Here is a 23,053-nt window from a genome sequence, read left to right on the forward strand (position 1 = left end):
AAAAAAAAGAAAATATATAATTACAATTTTTCACAGAATATTTTGGTTAAGCTTCCCAGAGACTGTTTTTCTAAAGTGAAGACTTAAGAGAAAAGGAGAAAGGGTAATTCCGATGTGTTTCCCATCATTTAAGTCTATCTTTTTATTAAAAAATTCTTAAAGGAATATCAATTTTCATTTTTCTAACACATTTTTGTCTTTGCTTTGGTTATAAACATCTAAAAACAAAATTTTACTGTACTTTAAAAATCATTCAACTTTTTATTAAACTGAGAATTTTAATTAATACCTTTGTTCTATGCCAAAAAGTGAAGGAAAATAGATTCGGTAAGCTGAAATTGTGGAACCTTAAAAATCCCAATTTTCCAATTATTTATGGTCACCTAACTGTGTAGCTGCAAAAGGCTCACCCTGAAAAAGACTTTGAACTAAGCCCATTTCTCTCTAGCACTGTCCTCCATTATTAGCCATGGGCATGAAGTTGCTATTCTTCTTAAGCCCTTCTACTACAATCATCTTCAGACTGACATGTAATTAGTTACAAAGCAAACATTTTCCACAAGATAGTGATGCCTAGAGAATAAATACTAAATTTCAATTTTAATGTAGGTATCAGTGAAAAAAATGGCAATTTTATTTTATCCAAAAAAGGACTGGCAGAATTTCAAATATTAAATAGTACCCAAAGGTAAGAGCTTTATTTCTTGCATCTTTGATGATCTCGAGGCATTTAACATTGAGCCTCACACTCTAATAAAGTAAGACAGCTCTACAGGGATTGTTTTTCCATTAGCAAAACATCTATCTACTAGGATGGGTACTTGATAGTGAACTGAAATTCCAGAAGAGAAACTGAGTAAGAATGGCTCGATCACAAGAATTGAATAAGGAGGGATAATGATATCTGGTTTTACATTTTCTGCAGCAAGTAGTCATCTAATGAGGCACTGGTGAGGTGGTATTTATTGCAGTACGATAGCCAGCTTCTTTTCAGATGAAGAGGTTCTTCTTCAAATACTATGATCTAGTATTCTCAGAGCCAAACTTCTTTGTCTAGAGACATCACAACATGAAGCATTATAACTAAAGAAAAGTGAGATCAGAGTATAAGCTTAATATCTACCAAATAGAACAGATCATATTTGTATCAACATTGCTGAAGCCTCAACTATTTGGGCATTAAGAACACTCCCCTGTGATTCAGGACTGTGAAATGTTGTATCTGCAAATAATTATCCCAAAGGGAACAAAAAGGATTACTGGAAAAAAAAAAATTCAACAGTTGAGTTATTCAGAAAAGTACAATTTGCTTTGACCAACAGTCCTTTCAGTTCTCTAGAGGTGAAATTATATAGATTATGATGTTATTCCTGCTTTAACAAGCAAGTGATATATTCCCTTTGCAAAAAGTTTCCCCAAAGCAACCACTTTGCATTAATCACAACGAAACCTGCTTCTTCTGATTCTCCAGAGACCAAGTCTACGTCAAGAACTCAAGATCTCTAAGCAGAATAGATAACTCAAAAGCTGAGGCAACGAAGCTGAAAGAATGAAAAGGAAGAAAGGTTCAATCCCATAATAAAACGTGCTAAAGTGGAACCTATAAGCAAAACTCAAATTCTGCTAAAGAAATGAAACTGTCTGAGGCAGTTAAAACTCCAATAAGGACCCCAACGCAGGAATAAATGGTTCATTTTATGTTTTAGAATTCCAAACAAAATAGCTATTCCTTTCCAGTTTAGTAAACACAAAATTACTTCATAATTAATCAAATTAAAATATACACACACACATACATATTCATACCTACTGCCCAGAATACTTCATTATATAGAGAAAGTAACTTCCAGACTATTCTGGGCAGCTACCTTGCTTTAAAAAGCAGTGAAAGGGTGCCTGGGTGGTTCAGTGGGTTAAGCCGATGCCTTCGGCTCAGGTCATGATCTCAGGGTCCTGGGATCGAGTCCCACATCGGGCTCTCTGCTCAGCAGAGAGCTTCTCTGCTCTGCTTCCCTCTCTCTCTCTCTCTGCCTGCCTCTCTGTATACTTGTGATCTTTGTCTGTCAAATAAATAAATAAAATCTTAAAAAAAAAAAAAAAAGAAAAAGCAGTGAAAAATGCCGGAAAGAGGTTAAGGAAATGACAGTGTGATCTTTGTCTGTCAAATAAATAAATAAAATCTTAAAAAAAAAAAAAGAAAAAGCAGTGAAAAATGCTGGAAAGAGGGTAAGGAAATGACAGTGTGAAGGCAAAGAAACTCAAGAAACTCAGTCAAACTTCTTTTTTTTTTTTTTTAAGATTTTATTTTATTTTAGAGAGAGGAGTATTTTAGAGCAGGGGGAGGAGTCGAGAGGGGGAGAGGGAAAGAATCCCAAGCAGACTCCAAGCTAAGCACAGAGCCCAATGCAGGGCTCAAACTTACAACCCCAAGGTCATGACCTGAACTAAAACCAAGAGTCAGATGCTTAACTGACTGAGCCACCCCGGTGCCCCTAAAGCCAACCTTTTTAAAATAAAATGTTCTTCTTTTAAGTTTAGCTCTTCTGTTTAAATACCAAACATTTAATGTGGAACACTTGGCTCAATGTGGCCTGGGGACCTTGGGTATCTTACAGACTTGGGTAGGAATCACTACCTTCTCACCACACAAACTGAAGAGTTAAAGGTGAAGTCACAGAAAAGGTAATTTCACTCCTTTATGAGCTGCAACATATGTTTCCCAAATGCTAAATGCAGTTAGCAATGCTTTCGGAATAGAAAAAAGCAACAGGCAAATCACAGGCTCACACTTAGAGTGAACTATGGACAGTATGGGCAGGGCTCTTACTGTGTTATTGAATTAAGGGCTTCTATTAAAGCTGAGACTCCTGTTAGTTTCTAGATATTAGAAAATGTTATATAACACCTAATAATTTGTCATTTAAATAAGAAAATAGCAGCAATTAAAGTCTAGCTATTTGATGTGTGCTTACTTGTACTGGCCTGTTAGGCTAAGAATTTTTCATTCTGTTTATAATTTATAAGATTAGATCTAGAATTCTGGTCTTAGAGATTAACCTAATGTTTATGACAATTAAGCTATATACCCTTGACCTAACCCCAAAGAGGTTACTATTTACCTCCCTGGTTTTCTCACCCCTCTATAAAAGTAAGAGCTGGCCTTTACTGAAATACTACCCTCTGGGAGAGGTCAAGAGTCACATGTAGCTCTGGCACAAACACTCTTTTATAAAAAAATGAGAACATAATTTCTGTGAATAACCCTGCCAAGTGGAGAACTGTCCCTTAATTTCTAAACACTAATTCATTTTTTTCCCTACATGCTGTTTAATTAAGTAATGATCTTTGGGTGACAGGACCAGTAACTGTTTTTCTTCTTTTTTATTTTCCACATTTTCCAATAATGAGTATGTATATTACCATTATGGGAGGGATTAAAAAAAAACTATATAAATCCAGTTAGAGCTACATTTTACACTTACACACAATATTAAAGTTACTCAACACTTTTTTACTGAAAAATTTTTTTTAAAATATTTTTATTGAAAGGTTTATTGAACTTTTTCTATATACATGACACTGTACTGAAAAGCAGTTAAAGGAATTTACATAGAACAAAAGATTTCCTCCCCATGGAGCTTAAAATCAAATTGTAGTGACTATGGCAGGGGAGAGGGGTTTGGAGAGGTTTATGGTAAATGGTTCTAACAAAATAAACATGCACCAATAAAAACTAAAGCAAGAAGACCAGATTACATCTAGCTAAAGGAATCAGGAATAACATTCATGGAGAAAAGAAGTTGCTGATACAAGCCCTGAAGGATGAAACCATGAGGGAGGAAGCTGAGGATAGAGGCAATTTGGTCAGTTCCTGAAGATTCTGACTAATACGGATAAAGTGCAGTAATAAAGGTGAGGTTAGAGCTCTAAGAGCAGAGAAACCTGACCTCCAGGAACCTCTGACCAGCAATCAGCCCAAAACGACATATACTGCAGGAATTCGGGCATAAAGGAGGTCCCCAGAAAGAAAGGGCTGGCCTAAAGCCACCCAAGTCCCCGTGGTCCACTGAACTAGTTCAACTGAGGTCTTTATTTGCTTTAATGAAGGGGCTTTGCTCAACTGTTAGCCTAGGAATAGCTAATATCAAAGTACTATTCAGACTCAGTAAAGATCACTTCAGTAAAAAAAGGTTTTAAATGATCATTTGATTTGAAAAGCAGTGTATACACACGAGGCAAGGGCACAGGCTTTGGAGTCAGATTTGGGTTCAAAACTGCAGCTCCAGGACTAGAGTTAAGTGTACCAAAGGTGACCTTGGGTAGCTCTCTGAGGCTTAGTATCTTCACCTGTAATGGGTATAATAATGGAAATTACAAGGCTGATGTGAGGAACAGGGATAATGTGTTAAAGAAAACCTGCCACAATGCTCAGTTCCCAGTCAACATGCAATAAAAGAGTTATGCCTATCTTTAAGATTAAATAACAGCACAGAGAATAGTATGGCCTGTAGTCATTAGAAAAAAACAATCTTTGGTGTTTGTAGTCTACAAACACTGTTCTGTGGTCACAACCAAAGATAATTCCCACTCACAGATAATGTATAAAAGATGAGTGGTCCATTCAGTTTTTCCCATCAGACATCCACCACCATTCAATATCTCATTAAACATTTAACAGTAAGTAAGAAACAAACTTATGTCTCTAAAAAATACATAAGGAAAAACAGATCCACCTGCACTTTGAAGAAATTAATTTTCTTTTTTCCAGAAATGGCTCTGAAATAATCTTATTTAACAAATCTCTTTTTTTTAATAAACAAATCTCTTTAAAAAAAAATTCTTTTTTTTTTTTTTTTTTTTAATCAGAGAGAGAGAGGGAGAGCAAGCATAGGCAGACAGAATGGCAGGCAGAGGCAGAGGGAGAAGCAGGCTCCCCGCTGAGCAAGAAGCCCGATGTGGGACTCGATCCCAGGACGCCGGGATCATGACCTGAGCCGAAGGCAGCTGCCCAACCAACTGAGCCACCCAGGCGGCCCCCCAAAAAATTATTTCTTAATTGCCTGCTGCCTGCTAAGTGCCAGGGTTCTGACTTAGATATTCTTTATTTTAAATGGAAAATCTTGTAACAACTAGTGATACATAAATTAGCCTAAACTACTTCCTTAGATAATTACAATAATTACAGAACCTCTATCACAACTTTCCTATCTCCTTTCCCCTTCTCTATATTGTGACTCCTCTTCAGGGCTGAGTCTCTTTCCATTGCTAACCAACCATCTTTTTCATCTCTGGAGGCTGGTCTAGTACATGGTACCAAAGTTCTCAATTCTTGCACACAGAGATTACCCAAGCACCACCTCCCGAGTCAGTTTGTCCAGTATGGGCCTGGATCTTCTAGCAAAGGATCAAAACCAAATTGCACAGGTGACCCTAATGAGAATCACTGCAGAACTCAGTAAAGACCAGCTGGACTTAACCATTACATGAGCCAGATGATTCCATCTCCGAAATGCATGTTTTTCCATTCCCAAATTTGATCCTTCTCTTGCATATCCTAACCTGATTAATGGCAGCCAACCCACCCACACCCATAGGCTAGAAACTTAAGGAGGCTTCCAGATGCAAAACCTCAAAAACCAACTTCAAATTCTCTTTTCTCTTTCACCCTCTTCGTCTAATTATCAAGAAGTCCTATTGATTCTGTAATATTTCTGAAGCCCGACTACTCAGAACTGCCCTAGTTAAAGCCTTTTCTAGCTCAGACTATTTCAGTAGCTTCCTAACTGGTCTTTTGCTTTCCTATTCTCCCATTACACTCTGCATCGTTTTCTTTCCTTTCTTTCTTTTTTGCTTTTTATAAGATTACTATGTCCATATTACTCTTGTCAAATACCTTCCACGAATATACACTTTTCTACTTTTATATGTAAAAACATCCTGGGTGGGGAGAGGAGGAGCAGGGCACCCCTGAGAGGCTCAGTTGGTTAAACATCTGCCTTCAGCTCAAGTCATGATCCTAGCGTCCTGGGATCAAGCCCCACATTGGGCTCTCTGCTCATCAGGAAGCCTGCTTCACTCTCTCTCCCTCTGCCTGCTGCTCCCTGTGCTTGTACTCTCTGTCAAATAAATAAAATCTTTTAAAAAAATTCTCTGGAAGGATACACAAGAAACTGATAACATTAGTTTCTTCTGGGAGAGGAACCTGCAGCTAGAAGTCAAGAGTGAGAGACTTCACTCTGCACCCTTTTAAATTTAGAATACACCTTTTGAATTTTGTACCATTTCAATGTCATGCCTCTTCCAAAGCTACCAAAGCAAACCCAAAACAAAAGCAAAAACATCTTCTATAGCTTCCTAAGAACAACAACAAAAAAACCCAAAAAATGAAACCCGGCTATTTAACATGGCAATTGTGACCTTCAACAGTCTGGTCTCAACCTATTTTCTAACAATTCTCAACCGTCCTCCCAAAGCCACCTGGTCAGCCCAAACTACTCTCTAGCCATAAAGCAGCTGTAGTTCAAAGAATCTTAATCTTTTCTATCTGCTGATCCCTCAACCTGGACAGACTGACCATTCTTCTCACTTGCCTCAATTACTGAAAAACCTATCCATTAAGACCTGACTCCATGCTTCCACAACACCTGATGTGTGTGTATTCTTCGTACTGTTCTGTGGCCTTCCCTGCCAGACTTTAGAGCTGAAGTCTCTCTTATTCTTGGTCTTCTTCATAGCACCCATCAGAGACTTACAGGAAATAACCAGTAAACAATGAACTCAGTTGACTGTACCAAAAAGTTATAATACCAACTTCCATCTGAAGTGTACAAACTTCCATCTGAGAACTCCAAAACGAGAATGCATCCCGTGTTTCAACCTAGAGTTGCACGAGATGGTGTGCCCTGGGTTGAAGCTAGCTACAGGATGCTCCTCTCACAGAACATGTAAGAAAGTTTGATGGAAAGAACCCTGAAAAAGAGTCAGGGGATGGCACCACTCCCAGCTTACTTTGCCACTAACTGGTTGTAGGACACTGGCCAAATGACTTCTCCAAGCTTTAGTTTTGTCACCTGTGAACTAAGGGGCAGGAGGACAAATTCTCCCAAGAGTTCCTTTTTCTAAGATCTAAGATTCTGGGATTCTAAGTCATATGGCAAGAAAAGGGAACCTGTTTTAGAAACTATAAAATAAAGGTTAATATATAGCTATGCTCTATCTTTCACACACAACATTACATTTATTACATGACCTAGTTTTAAAGGAGAGACTCCATTTTAGCCTTCCCAAATTTTCCTTTCTCCTTATTATACCAATACATGTATGTGTTCAGAGAAGTTTCAATAATGATTCAGAGAGTAAAAATACTGCCCCATATCCTTCTACTTTGGTTCTAACCACCTAAAAAGATGGAGAATATGCTTCTTCTTTAAGCCTAACTAACTAAAGTCTAATAAACTAAGCCTAACTAACAAAAAGTCCAGCCAACCATTTTTCAATTTGAAATTCTGATAAAAGAATAAAAGATAGTTATGGATTAGCATTAATTTACTTCACTGAATTCAGATGATCTGTAAATAAATATGCGTACATGGAACCTATTCACAAAACACACTTTGTTATCCAAAGACTACTGACTGTTCAGTGAATTTAGCGTACAAGAACAAAAAAAGCAACGATAAGATCAAGGTTGTTGCTCAAGAACCAAGAGAAGTGAATTCCTTTTTTTTTTTTTTTTTGAAGATTTATTTATTTGACAGAGAGAGAGAGAGAGAAATCACAAGTAGGCAGAGGGGCTGGCAGAGAGAGATGGAAACATGCTCCTTGCTGAGCAAAGAGCCCGATGCCGGACTTCGCACCCCGAGAAGTGAATTCTTTTTTTTTTTTTTTTTTTAGAGAGAGAGCGAGATCACAAGTAGGCAGAGAGGCAGACAGGGAGAGAGGGGGAGAAAGCAGGCTCCCAGCTGAGCAGAGAGCTGATGCAGGGCTCGATCCCAGGACCCTGGAATCATGACCTGAGCTGAAGGCAGAGGTTTAACCCACTGAGCCACCCAGGTGCCCCGAGAAGTGAATTCTTAAAAGCAGTGTGTGCATGGGTGCCTGGGTGGCTCAGTGGGTTAAGCATCTGCCTTCAGCTCAGGTCATGATCCCAGGGTCCTAGGATTGAGCCCCTCATCAATCAGGCTCCTTGCTCAGTGGGGAGCCTGCTTCTCCCTCTGCCTGCCACTCCCCCTGCTTGTGCTGTCAAATAAATACATAAAATCTTAAAAAAAATGTATGCATAAGACATCCTTGTCTAGACTTCATTTCATAGCAACACTGATGACCATATTACCAATCAGTGGTTAACTTAGAGGCCATAAACAGTTTTCTACCTCTTATGCAAATAGCTCATATCTATATTCTTTTTTTTTTTTTTTTAAAGATTTATTTATTTGACAGAGAGAAATCACAAGTAGACAGAGAGGCAGCCAGAGAGAGAGAGAGAGGGAAGCAGGCTCCCTGCCGAGCAGAGAGCCCGATGCGGGACTCGATCCCAGGATCCTGAGATCATGACCTGAGCCGAAGGCAGCGGCTTAATCCACTGAGCCACCCAGGCGCCCCTCATATCTATATTCTTATCCAAAAGTGCTATATCCAAACATTGATGTGAAAACAGAAGCACTTTTTGTTTCATTCAGCACAGCTAATCTTTTTCATCTACATCAAATGACAGCATAGACTAATTCTGATAAGCCAAAAAACTTCCTGGATGATAGCATCCTTGAAAGGTCAAAATGTACAGTCAAAGCAGCACACATACGCACACAAAAAGAAATTCCCTTTCTTTTCAAAATAGTCTGTTAATGAGTAAAAGAAAAACCGGTACAAAAATGTGTTGGAATTGGCCTGAGTCAAAATAATACTGGGTCTTTCAACAGAAAGCACTCTTTGTAGTAAGTCACTTTTGTAGTCTCTGGCAAAGTTTTTGCAGTCATTTTGTAGTCCGTGGGATTCATACCAACAATCCAATCAATTCTAGAACTATTCACCAAACTTATTCACCACAAAGACAACTATTTAAGAACCTGGTAAATGTATAAAATTGTTAAATGTGACAGACTCAAGATCAACAATAAGCTTTTGATGACAGTGATTTCATAACAACTGGAAGGTATAAATTAGCATAACCCTTCTGGAGAGATCCATGCTAATAGTCATATCAGAGGCCTTGCTAATGTTCACAGCCTTTGACTCAAGAACTCTTAGAGGAATTTATTCTAAGGAAGTATCAGGTGCAGAGATACTCATTCACTCTAATGTTACTCAAAACAAAAAAACTGGAAATTGGGGCGCCTGGCTGGCCCAGTAGGTAAAGCATGTGTTTTGTTTTTATTTGTTTGTTTTTTAAAGATTTTATTTATTTACTTGAGAGAGAGAGAGAGACAGAGAGCATAAGAGGGTAGAAGGTCAGAGATAGAAGCAGACTCCCTGCTGAGCTGGGAGCCTGATGCAGGACCTGATCCTGGTACTCCAGGATGATGACCCCAGCAAAGGCAGTTGTTTACCCAACTGAGCCATCCAGATGCCCAAGCATGCAGTTCTTGATCTTGGGGTTGTGAGTTCAAGCTCCACACTGGGTGCAGAGATTAGTTAAATAAGTAAGACTTTAAAAAAATAAATAAAGGGTGGCTCAGTTGGTTAAGCCGCTGCCTTCGGCTCAGGTCATGCTCCCGGAGTCCTGGGATTGAGCCCCACATCGGGCTCCTTGCTCAGCAGGGAGCCTGCTTCTCTTTCTGCCTCTGCCTGCCAAACTGCCTGGTTGTGTGCTCTCTCTCTCTCTCTCACACAAATAAATAAATAAATAAATAAAAACTTTTAAATAAATAAGTAAATAAATAAATCTTAAAAAGAAAAAGAAAACTGGAAATAATCTAAATAACTAAAAATAGAGAACTGGTTATTAAACAAATCATGGGTTATATGTGCAGAAAAATACTATGCAGTTATGCATGGAAATATGCTCAGTTTACATTAAATAAAAATAACACTACAGAGCAGAATATATATATTAACTAAACTTTATTTAATAGTATGTATACATGCAATTCCATATACACAAAAGCTGAAGGAAACCACACTGACTATAGCTCAGTTATGAGTTACAGGTGTTTTATACTGTGCTTTTCTGAAAATGTGTTATTTTTACAACCAAGAAACAAAAGCATTTACTTAAAACACTAGACACACAAGCAGGAAACTTAGGTCCAAGTTCCAGCTATGCTACTAACTATGCTGACTTTATTGATGAGTCAACTTTATACATAAGGAAACAGATGCAAATTAAGTGGAGATAAGTAAGCAGCTATTCATAGTTAAAAGATTAAACAATGTAAAACACAAAACACACTGTTAAATCTAAATCACTATATATAAAGCACTGATAAGATGAATCATATTTTAGGTCAAGATGCTGAATAAATGCTCAGGAAAAAGAGTGAAGCACTTTCACACTTTAAGGAAAAGTTTTATACACCCACCTCTCAATCCACCCAAAATTCTATTCAGGATCTTATTCAAAAGAACTGAGCATCTTTTTTCCTCAAAATTTTAAACTAAACTGAAAGAGCTATGCCACTCGCCACATCAAGTTTAGATGATTAAGTATGTGTTTTCAGTCCAATGCCCTCTGCAGTGAGTCAGTTTTTGCAAAAAGTCTTGATTTATGATGCAATTCTATAAAATTGTGTGTATTGTTTAATAGGAAACAAATGATTTTAGCTCTCAAGGAGATTGAAAACGACTGTATTTTTAAAATATTTGACAACTCCCAAACAAAACAGATCACTAAATTTTACTACTAATGACAAAAATTAGGATTCAGGGGCGCCTGGGTGGCTCAGTGGGTTAAGCCACTGCCTTCGGCTCAGGTCATGATCTCAGGGTCCTGGGATCGAGTCCCGCATCGGGCTCTCTGCTCACCGGGGAGCCTGCTTCCTCCTCTCTCTCTCTCTGCATGCCTCTCTGCCTACTTGTGATCTCTCTCTGTCAAATAAATAATAAAATCTTTAAAAAAAAAAATTAGGATTCAGTACTTTGTTATTATTTTACTATTTTATTATTTATTATTTTACTATTATTTATTATTTATTTACTTGAGAGAGAGAGACAGAGAGAGCGCCACTTCTTAAAATGAGACCAAGAGTTAACACTAATTTTGAAAGACAAACTCACAAGGTACACTGTTTTCAACTAACTAGAACTTCTTGTTTGAAAAGTCAAATTTCTTCAGGAAGGAAATACTAATGTTAACTTACTTTTCTAAAGCATTTTTCTGAAAATTCTGAACCTGAAGTCCCAAGTAAGCCCTCTCTAAAAGGCACGGGGACCTACATAAAATGCATTTGACATTTAGCTTGAACTTGACATAAGCGTCTACTCAAAGAACATGGTTGTAAGTCAAATACTGTGGCCTGAGTATAATGCTTCTTGAGTCACAATTGAGTACAAACTCCATTTGGATACTGTTGCAGCTATTCAAGTTTTGGTATTGCCCAGTTTCATAAGGCTGTGCTAAAGTTCAGGGAAGAGCTTCCTCTGATCCAGTCCCTCCCCGCCCCCCCCCCCAAAAACCCCACTACAACCAGCTAAAGCGTGTCTCTTACCTCCTGCTACAATTTAAAACATTTTAAGAAAAAAGTATTTTCGATAAAGTATAAACAGTCATGCTTTCAAAGTTCAATTCCTTGCTCTACAAAAAATTCATCCAAAATTCTTTAAAAAGATTAACACACTGAGAGAAGCTGAAAATTAGGGAAATTTAAAACTAAGCTCGAGAATTTCTAAAGACTAAAAAAAAGAAAACAAGTTTTGACAGTTTAACAAATGAGGAAATGACTTTAAAAATATTGTGCCTTAGGGACGCCTGAGTGGCTCAGTGGGTTAAGCCTCTGCCTTCAGATCAGGTCATGATCTCAGGGTCCTGGGATCAAGTCCCGCATCAGGCTCTCTGCTCAGAAGCAGGGAGCCTGCTTTCCCCTCTGTCTCTCTGCCTGCCTCTCTGCCTACTTGTCATCCCTCTCTCTCTCTCTGTCAAAAAAAAAAATTGTGCCTTATAACAGCCTCTGAAAAGTACAATATATCTGTATAGCAAAATGAGAAAAATATCAGGGAGCAAGAGTTCAAAAACCAAACAGCAAAATTCCTCTAACCATCAACCTTGTAATCTTATTTATTACACAATAACAGAACACTCAGAAAAGTCAGACAGCAACTAGTCAAATTTGTGGCTTTTTCTTTCTTTTTTTTTGGGGGGGGGTGGTTAGTGGCTTCTTAAGCTTTGCTGTTTCTATGAGACCTAGAAAGCTCTTTCACTGAACCCACAACCCTCCATTTCCTTTAATAGTCCACAATTTTCTCTTGAAAGCACACAGATTATGAAATCAGGCATAGTTAAAGTACTGAATAGGGACACCTGGGTGGCTCAGTAGGTTAAATGTCTGCCTTCAGCTCAGGTCATGATCCCAGGGTCCGTGGATGAGTCAAGCATCAAGACTCTCGCTTAGTGGGGAGGCTGCTTCTCCTCCTCCCTCTGCCTGCTACTCCCATTGCTTGTGCTTGCTCACTAATGGTGCTCTCTCTTTCTCTGACAAATAAAATCTTTAGAAAGTAAAAAAAATTAAAAAAAAAAAATTAAGTACTGGGCGCCTGGGTGGCTCAGTTGTTAAACGTCTGCCTTCCACTCCGGTCATGATCCAGCGTCCAAGCCCCACATTGGGTTCCCTGCTCTGCGGGAAGCCTGCTTCTCCCTCTGCCGCTTCCCCTGCTTGTATTCCCTCTCTGTCTGTCTCTCTGTGTCAAATAAATAAAATCTTTAAAAATAATAATAACAAAGTACTGATTAATCTTAGAACTTACATTTGATTGTTACCTTTAAAAAAATATTTTCCTTGCTCGATTATAAGTATATAAAAATAATTATATAAAAAACAGCTATGGGGCACCTGGGTGGCTCAGTGGGTTAAGCCTCTGCCTTCGGCTCAGATCATGATCCCAGGGTTCTGGGATCAAGCCCCGCATTGGGCTCTCTGCTCAGCAGGGAGCCTGCTTCCCTTCCCCTCTCTCTCTGCCTGCCTCTCTGCCTGCCTACTTGTGATCTGTCAAATAAATAAATAAATAAAAATATTTAAAATAAAATAAAATAAAAAACAGCTATATTCCTCATAAAGTTATAGTTAAGACCCAAAAATGGAAGAGAATGAAAAACATATGTTCCACCAAAGCCTGTACATGGATATGTCATAACAGCACTATTCCAACAGCTAAAAGTACCTGCGGAAACAACCCAATGTCCGTTCATAGATGAATGGATAAAAAACATGGTATAGCCATACAATTGGAATATTATTCAGCCATAAAAAGGAGCAAAGCACTGAGACAAACTACAATGTGGGTCGACCTTGAAATATATTAAGTGAAAAAAGCCAGATACAAAAGACCACATTTTAGGGACGCCTGGGTGGCTCAGTTGGTTAAGCAGCTGCCTTCGGCTCAGGTCATGATCCCAGCGTCCTGGGATCGAGTCCCGCATCGGGCTCCTTGCTCAGCAGGGAGCCTGCTTCTCCCTCTGCCTACCATTCTGTCCGCCTGTACTCGCTCTCTCTCCCTCTCTCTCTCTGACAAATAAATAAATAAAAAATCTTTAAAAAAAAAAAAAAGAAAAGACCACATTTTATATGATTCCATTTATATGAAATGTCCATAATAGGCAAATCTCTAGTCAGCCTATACTTTCTGTTGCCAGGGGTTGAGGGAGGGAAGACTGAGAGTGACTGCTAGTGCATAGGAGTTTCTTCTGAGGTGGTGAATATGTTCTGGAACTGGTCAGTGGTGGTGGATGGACAACCCTGTGAACATACTAAATGCCACCATTTAATTTTTTTATTTATTTATTTTTTACTTTAAAAGCTAAACATTCTGGGGCGCCTGGGTGGCTCAGTGGGTTAAGCCGCTGCCTTCGGCTCAGGTCATGATCTCAGGGTCCTGGGATCGAGTCCCGCATCGGGCTCTCTGCTCAGCAGGGAGCCTGCTTCCTCCTCTCTCTCTCTCTCTGCCTGCCTCTCTGCCTGCTTGTGATCTCTCTCTGTCAAATGAATAAATAAAAAATCTTTAAAAAAAAATAAAAAAATAAAAAAATAAAAGCTAAACATTCTGACAGATGAATTCTGTGTCTCAATTTTTTTTTTCTTGTATCTCAATTTTTAAAAATTCAACCAGGGTCATGTCTGCTGTCAAGAGGTAAATCAGGCTAAAATTTGACTTTCAGAAAATTATGACTATATAAAAATGAAACTAGTTTCCTGACACAGCTTAAAATCTAGCTGAGGGAAATTCCAAAGATGACTTCTTCAAAGGCTTAAATTAGCACACATAAACTCTCCCCCAATGTGACTACTTTGTTATTAAAAGGATAATTCACTTTCAGCTACTGAGGTTCTACCAAATATATTAAAATTATCATGACTGTTGGAAAACATAAAATTCTAACTAATCTACTCACTTCCTAAATAAACTTTTAATCCTTATATTGTTCACATAATTCTTATACCTTAAGACAACTACTTTTAAGACTAGCATTACTCACAAAAACACTTCAAAAATCCTGACCACAATCAAAATCATATCCAAAGGCTAGAATATGAAATTGTTTTAATTTCTTTTTAAGGTTTCAAGTTAAATCAAGCTTCAATAAACACCGGCAGTTTTATAAGAATTACTTTACAACTCTATTCCGAGGTCAGATTTTACATGGCATAGATCATGCTGCCTTTTCTTAAAGAAGTGGTTTCAGTAAACTGTGGTTTAGCATGCGGAGGAACTTCTGTTGCATTTTAATTATGAGTCATTGTGTGAACACAGAAGTTGTAAATATATACACACATACCCTCAAGCATGAAAAGCAGTAGAAGGACAAACTATACCTGAAAAGACTGGTTTTGAATTCACCCTTATTATCAGGAAAACTTAACTAGTGATGCTACAGAAAGTGGACTGTATGTAATGCGCACTCTTGGTGCTGATCCTAGTTCGGCCATACTAGTGGAATAACCTTAGCAAAATCATTTGACCCTCTGTAGGCCTCCATTTCCTCACTGGCGTCCAGGGTTTCTAAGTCTTACAACTCTCACCAGTCTTTGATTCTGCTGTTAAGCAGCTTAGAGCTGTGGGAGGCCTAGCAATTACACACTAGGCAGCTCTCATATTTTTGTGTACTTAGGCATCCATGCCATATAGAGTAATAAGAGAACTTGGGATTAGCCACAATGAGGAAGAAAAAAAGTGCACATAGCTCCTGATGGTATTGGTTTACTCCAGTTGGACCTAATAAAGAGAAAGCACCTTTGCCAGTTTCCCAGGGGATAGGAGTGGTTCCTATGTCTCACCACACCCACTATAGTCGGTTTTTCCTAAAAGAAATCCAGTGGGGACACTACAAAAATGCTGTAAAGCACCAAGTACTTTTAGTCACTGTACACTAATAGAACAGATCAATTCTAAATTAAAGAAATAAAACCGCTTTCTCTTTCTCAGAAAAAAGAAATAAACAGCTTTTATTCCAGACATTCAAGGAATTGTAGATGAGCACAGTGAGTTGTACATATATTTAGCAATAAACACAATGTTAACCCAAAGAAAATGAATTATCTGTAGAACTAGGAGGTTCAAAGCACTGAGGTTCAACATAACATTATTCAACATAGTCCTTTAATGCTTTTCAGTTTACAACTCCAGCTTCCAGAGGAAAAGCTTCACTAAGGACTTGCTGAGATGCTTCACCTCTTTCATAGCAAGAAATAATCAGATCTACCTGTGATAGGGTAATGTCAATAAAACAGAAGTCACTACCACACAAACTGGTTTATAGAAGCCAAAATTCAAATGAGGCCTACTCAAAAGTTGTTTCAGGTGGACCCCAAGATGACTTTCTGGAAGAGCTCCTCCAAAACAGGACAGTCCTAGAGAACCTGTCTCCCCTGATTTGTACATCAAACACACATACACACATTCTCCCTTTCTCTCTCTCAAAATAAATCTTTGTCAAATATGGCCAAAGACCAACCCTAGGTCACCTAAGCAATACCTGTCTGGTTACGTCTGGCAATATTCCTTTCAGAGGGGTACAGAGCTGTGGTTCCTAATCTGGTTCCTGTGGAGGGACCACTAAGTGGTACACTGATGGACTCTGCGGCGGGTGTCAGTGAAGTTCCTGAATGCCTATGCAAAATTTTGACTCTGTGCACATTTTTCTGGGGAGAGAGCCCTTGGGCAGTCAAGACTTCTGAGGCTGTGAACCAAGGAAAGTTAAGAACCACTGGTTTGGCGCCAGATATAAAAGAGGAGAAATACACTGAAGGTACCCATGTGAATACAATAGGAAGTAATGCCTGTTATTTGAGGTGCAAAATAACGAAGGGTGAGGTTTTTTCAAAACACAAGAAAATATGATACAATGGTCAGAAGTCCCTAAGGGTCAGTCCACTCCCTTCATCCTCTAGTCTAGATGGGGAAAATGAGCTGAGAGGCTCTTGCCCCAAACCACATATCATAGAGACAGGTTGACAAAGCTGAGAACCAGGTTTGGCAGGGTTTCTGCCAAGATGGTAGGTTTATACTTTTTTCAAAATGGGTCTGACCAAAATTCCCCATATCCTTATAAATACCCCACTTTATTAAGAAGGTAGCCTTCAAAAAATTTAAAATCGGGCACCTGGGTGGCTCAGTGGGTTAAGCTGCTGCCTTCGGCTCAGGTCATGATCTCAGGGTCCTGGGATCGATCGAGTCCCGCATCGGGCTCTCTGCTCAGCAGGGAGCCTGCTTCCCTTCCTCTCTCTCTGCCTGCCTCTCCATCTACTTGTGATTTCTCTCTGTCAAATAAATAAATAAAATCTTAAAAAAAAAATTTAAAATCAAGCTTAAGCATAGGGATTGGACTCATTAAAATGTCCCCAAATCATTAATCAAATTGCAAATCTTTCACAAAAGCCAGCACACAGATTTGTAAGGGGGAACGTTAGTGGCTCATTATCACCTATTCTGTTGCACTGACTCCAATTTTGAAAAAGCAGCACAGGTCACAAGCTCATTAAATGAAGCTTCTAAATGTAATGGGAAAAGACAGCTATTGACAGTCTCTTAAAAAAGATATTAAGTCAGGGTCAAGCTGACTTCAAAGTGAATTTGTATGATTTCTATGTACAAGCTCCTTCTGAATCCTACTGAACTCCTATTGAATACTTCCCTACCCTCTTAAAGTTAACATCAAGAGTGTTGCCTAGGGGCGCCTGGGTGGCTCAGTGGTTAAGCCGCTGCCTTCGGCTCAGGTCATGATCTCAGGGTCCTGGGATCGAGTCCCGCATCGGGCTCTCTGCTCAGCAGGGAGCCTGCTTCCTCCTCTCTCTCTCTGCCTGCCTCTCTGCCTACTTGTGATTTCTCTCTGTCAAACAAATAAATAAAATCTTTAAAAAAAAAAAAAAAAAAAAAAAAAAAAGAGTGTTGCCTAGGGACACCTGGGTGGCTCAGTTGGTTAAGCAGCTGCCTTCGGCTCAGGCCATGATCCCAGCATCCTGGGATCAAGTCCCACATCGGGCTCCTTGCTCGGCAGGGAGCCTGCTTCTCCCTCTGTCTCTGCCTGCCACTCTGTCTGCCTGTGCTCGCTCTCGCTCCCTCTCTCTCTCTGACAAATAAATAAAATCTTTAAAAAAGAAAAAAGAGTGTTGCCTAAACACTAAATGATTTTTTTCAACACAGCTAATGGGGTCATTCATAAACTGAGAACATTTCCAGTAACCATGTTCACAAACACTACATGTAGTAGAAACAAAGATAATGGGCAGTTATTCTGAAATCAAATTAAAAAATAATTATTGTCATAAAAAGTTACAGGACCATTTGTTCCAATGCCAAACTGTGCCTCAGCATATGAAATTTAAAGCAGTCAAAAACTCAACCTCACCTGCGAAGTGCTACCGAAGTGACATTTGAACCCAAGTTCAATGACAGCATGCCCTTCAATTTCAAAGGAAGTGCTTTACTCATTAAAGGAGATTTAATGGCAAATGCTTCTAAGGCATACACACAGTCTCCAAAGACATGCATTATGATAAACTTTCTGACTGCTTGTGAATTATATTTAGCCCTTTCTATAAGCTCATACGCAAGTCTCCCAGCCAAAGGTGTAACTGGCATAGGCCTCTGGAAGCACCTGTGGCCTGAAAATGCTTTAACCAATTCTCAAGGTTTTCTTTGCGGCAGTTTGAAGAAGGTTCGACCATTCTATTTTGGGTCAAGGAGACTCCCTTCCAACCCCAAGTGACCTCAAGTGGGCCAGAGCAGTTTGGGAGAATGCACTGCGAGTGCTTTTTCACCAGGCCATCGCCTGAGAGACTCCGAAAAGGATGGAGATCTGGTCCCCATCGAGGCGGCGAAAGAATGCGGCTGGGCTGTCTGGGGCTCACGACAGTCAGTCCCCTCTGGATCCCGCAGCCTGTGGTCAGGCTGTGGCGTCAGGAGCACGCGAAGAATCAGATCTCCGAGGCACGCAGAGGGAGGAGGCGGGGAGGGAACAAGAGCGAGGTTAGGTGTCTGCAGGTGTCTCCGGGGGGAGGGACGACGTCGTCCGGACCGGCACAGCCGAGTGACTAACAGTGCGGTTTTGGACTCGGACAAACTGGTCACATTGTCAGGCTGTGTGACCTTGAGCACAAAGCTCGACCGCTCTGCGGCTCAGTTTCCTCATCTCTAAAATGGGGGTTGTTGCAACGGAAAACGCACCTTGGAGCGCTTGGCACGGCGCCTGGCACATAGTAAGCGCTCCCTCCCTACAGCTACTACTGGCTCTCGGGCTCCTCTCACCGCCCGGAGGAACTGGGGAAAAACTGGGGAAGCCCCGAGCAGGGGAGTCCCCAGGAGGCGGATCCGGGGCTGGGGCGGGGGGACCCGGGCCGGGGACTCACCGAGCACGTCTGCCGAGCGGTGCCGGGCCACGAAGCACGCGTCGTCCCCGTAGCACGCGCCCTTCTTGAGAAGGCCCTTGCGGAAGTCTTTGCCGAAGCCGCAGCCGGCCGTCACCAGCCCGTAGTCACCGCCACCGCCGCCACCGGCCCTGGGGTCGGTCTGCGAGAGGCCGCCGAGCACGGCGCGGGCCACCAGCCGCCCGTACGAGAGGACCGAGAACATCGCCGCCGCCGCCCCCCCGAGGAGGCGGGGGGCCCGGGGAGCAGGAGGACGCGGAGGCCCGGAGCCGGCTCGCTCCTCAGCCGCAGCAGCGCCGCCGCCGGGGCGCTCCTCAGGGCGGCGCAGAGTCGCCGCCGCCGCCCTTGCCCGACGCGCGGGGCCTCGCACACGCTCCGCCGCGCGCACCGGAGCCAGAGCGAGGTCAGAGCCGGCGGCTCCTCCACCTCAGCCCAAGTGGGGTCCCGGCTGCAGCCACCGCTGCCGCCGCCATCTTCCGCTCCACTAGCGTGTTCCGGGCCGCGCCGGCAGCGCCGCCCCCTCCATGGCCACGCCTGTGGCCCCGCCCACAGTTCGCGGCTCAGGCCCAAGCCACGCCCCCTCAGGCTCGTTGCCTAATATAGTCTCCGAGGTCGAGCGTGCGCAGAGGGTGTGGACGCAATTTCGCCTGGGAGTTGTAGTCTCTCTACTTCATGGCTTAGCATCCAGAACCTGGGAGGTTTCCCCGCACACGGAACCTAAATTGAGTTATTGAAAATCACAGATGGGCTGTTTGAAAGTTTCCTCCCTGTTTTAGCCATATATTTTAAAGGCTATTGTTTTAAATAAGCCCATCATCCCTTCAAAGAAAAACCCAAAAGAAACCAGGGTCAGGTCATGTAGTATTACTCCGCAATACATACCTTAAGAAACTGAAGAACACAACTTTAGCGACATCTCCAGAATTTATATACCGGAAGGGTTTAGAGGCGGCAGTCTGGAAAGAAGAGCCATTTTACATAATAATTAGGAAAATTTGAGGAACTATTACTGTCTGTATTAGACTGGGGGGTGAACAGGCAGATAGTGATGGAGATAAAGAAATGGCCACTATAGATATATCATATAGAAGTGTTTCAGACTTTGCAAATGATTCTGACAATCTGGGGATAAACAATTCCAGGCCCCAAATTTCTTTGCCCTAAATCTTAAATTTCCTGAGGGTCCACCTGTCTAAGCAGGTTTTCTGACTTCTAGCTTGAGTGCCCAGACAGGTCATGCAGTGGCAAAGACTTGCAGAGATGAGGCCCCTGGTTCTCTCCTTCCACGGCTGACACCTCTTCTCTTCAGAGGGACAGCCGCTGACAAGAAAGGCAGTTACTTTGCTTTTTTTGTTCAGCTCTCAGCCCACCCCTAACAAAGACATCACAGTAGCCTTCTCCAGATTTTGATTGTTACTAACACACTTTCTCTGAAATTATTTAGGTTAAATAGCTAAATTTAACAAGGAGTTTGTATTCTAATGGAAAGATTAGTTCATCAAATATGTGTAATACATTTATATGTGTGTATGAATGTACAGATTACATACCATCCCTGATGGGGCTTTACATAATCTAGCCCCTGCGTACCTCTCCATCTCATCTGGTGCCATGTCCTTTCACTAACTGGGCTCCAGCCATGTTCACAGATGCTTCAGGGCCTATCCTCTTGCTCTTCCTTCTACTCACTAGAAAGTAATTTTGTTACCTCAGGGTCCTATGTTCTTTGTTGCTGTATCCCCAGAATGCATGGGCACACAGTAAATACTTTACTAAATGAATGAAAGAATGAATGAATAGTTCACTAGATCCTAAACTCCCTAAGGGCAAAACATCATTTGCCATTGTATTATGAGAATCCAGTGTACTGTCTGGCACATGGTAAGGGAGTTAGTAAGTGCATGTTGAATAAAAGAAGGAATAACTGAATAGGAACAATAAATAATATAAAAAATCACATTTGTTGGATAAAAGAATGATTGGATGAAGAGTAGTTACAAATAAAAGAAAACTGAGATTTGAGACAAGTGATCCAATTTGGAATAATTTTTAGTTTTTTTTAAAACAAACATTTATAACCCAGATGCATTGGTCCTTTTCCAGTTCACTTTCTTTTTAAAGATTTTATTTAGTTGTTTAAGAGAGAGAGGGAGAGAGAGAGAGAAAGAGAGAGCTAAAGAGCATGAGATGGGGGAGGGTCAGAGCAGGGAGCATGATATGGGGCTCCATCCCAGGAGTCTGGAATCATGACCTGAGCCAAAGGCAGTTGCTTAACTGACTGAGCCACCCAGGCACCCTCCAGTTCACTTTTGACATTAGTGTAGCTACTCTGGGGATTTCCATTTCATTCTTTTTTATACCTTTCTTAATATATTGGAAGTCCTGCCAAACATTCACTCAAAGTGCATTGTTCCATTATCCTAATTACTATAAATCATCAAACACTTCTGTGTTTCACAGTGTGCCAAGTGCTCTATATGTTTCTATCCTTAAGGGTTTTCATAAAAATTGGATGCAATAAATTACTTTGCATAGTGAGCGGCATTTTGTCAAGTATGTGGACTAAGAAAAAGTTCATTTATGGTTGATTCCAAGATCGCAGTCACACCTTGCTATTTTTTATGACCCACAAGAATTGGGAGCACGCCCAGAAGAGGGGGCGGAGGCTTGCGGATCCTCTGCTTGGCATTTATGTCTATGCCAGCTGTGCTAAAGGTTGTTCTTTTAAGCAACACACACCACTACCAAATCCCAGCCAGGATGTCAGGTAACTCTACCCCAAGGACAAACTTTTTAAAATAGCATGTCAACCCCTATTCCTTGCCTTGTCAGACTTCTTCAGACTGCTCCTACCTTTCATTTTCAGGGCATATATTATTTAATTTCCATGTCATTCATAAGAACCGGTCGGATGAGACAAGCAGGAACCTAAGATGTGACTCTGAAGGTGGTAACCTCTGCTCTAATGGGGCTGCTGTTTCCAGTTAAATGATACCGGTGCCTTGAGTTTCCTGCAAATGAGTTGTTCACCCACAGCACAATGTGAACAGAATCCTTTCTTAAAGCTCCTTTGCAGTTTTTGGAAAGAAGAGGAGACAGGGCCTCAGGTTCCCTTGAATCATTTATTCCAGAGACAGATCAGAAAAGTTTCACCATCGTGGGGAAGTCAGAAGAGGGTACTTTGAAAAAAAAAAAAAAGCACCTTCTCTTGCCCTCCCCCAGAAACACAAATCCCTTTTGACATTTCGATAGATTTAAAAAGCCCCCAAGAGTTTTCTTCCTTAACAGAATTACATTCCTAGCACTTCAAAGATTCCTGGGAGGTCAGTTGTCACTCTCAAAGGGGAACAAGTGGTGAAAATACCATCTGTGCTCCCAGGGCACCTCTGTGGCATTAGGAAAGAGCTTTGCACTGGAGTCACCCCCAGCTCCTAAAAAAAGAAAAAAAAAATGCCTAATATGATTTTCTGCCAGAGTGGTGCACTGATCTCTCCTAATTTCTTTTTGCTAACCTATTCAAAAGGAGCACTAATTAGTTTATGGCAATATTTCTCAACCTTGGCACTACTGACATTTGAGGCCAGATAATTTTTTATCATAAAGCCCTGTTCTGTGCGTTGGAGGGGGCTTAGCCAGTTTCCCTGGTTTCTACCTATTAGATGCCAGTAGCACACCTCGCCCCCTAGTTAGGATAACCAAAAATGTCTCCAGATATTGCTAAATGGCCCCTGGGGGACAAAATTGCTCCCCCGCCCTTAGAACTACTGGGTAGATGGGATGCCTGGGTGGCTCAATCGGTTAAGCCTTTGCCCTTGGCTAAGGTCATAATGGACTGAGGCCCACACTGGGCTCTCTGCTCAGCAGGAAGCCTGATTCTCCCTCTCCCTCTGTCTGTAGCTCCCCCCTTATGATCTCTCTCTGTGTCTCTCTGGCAAAACAAACAAACAAACAAAAACCCCCAAACCCCCCAAATACCACTGACTGGGTGATAACAATGCAATGCAAGTTAGTAAATACTTGAAGAGCACTTTGTGATGTCTGAGGCT

The 23,053-nt window shown here is 41.1% G+C and overlaps 1 protein-coding gene across 1 annotated transcript in view; it reads right to left on the minus strand.

The window, feature by feature from the left end:
- Window positions 1–19,519, minus strand: part of PPTC7 (protein phosphatase targeting COQ7) — a 41,784-nt gene extending 22,265 nt beyond the window's left edge. Inside the window, exon 1 of the mRNA XM_059408399.1 lies at window positions 18,990–19,519. Coding sequence (XP_059264382.1) covers window positions 18,990–19,212 — 223 coding nt within the window. The 5' untranslated portion in view covers window positions 19,213–19,519. The remainder of the gene's footprint in view (window positions 1–18,989) is intronic.
- Between the last annotated feature and the right edge of the window lie 3,534 nt (window positions 19,520–23,053).

This window comes from Mustela nigripes, chromosome 8 (assembly GCF_022355385.1).
Source record: "Mustela nigripes isolate SB6536 chromosome 8, MUSNIG.SB6536, whole genome shotgun sequence".
NCBI lineage: Eukaryota > Metazoa > Chordata > Mammalia > Carnivora > Mustelidae > Mustela > Mustela nigripes.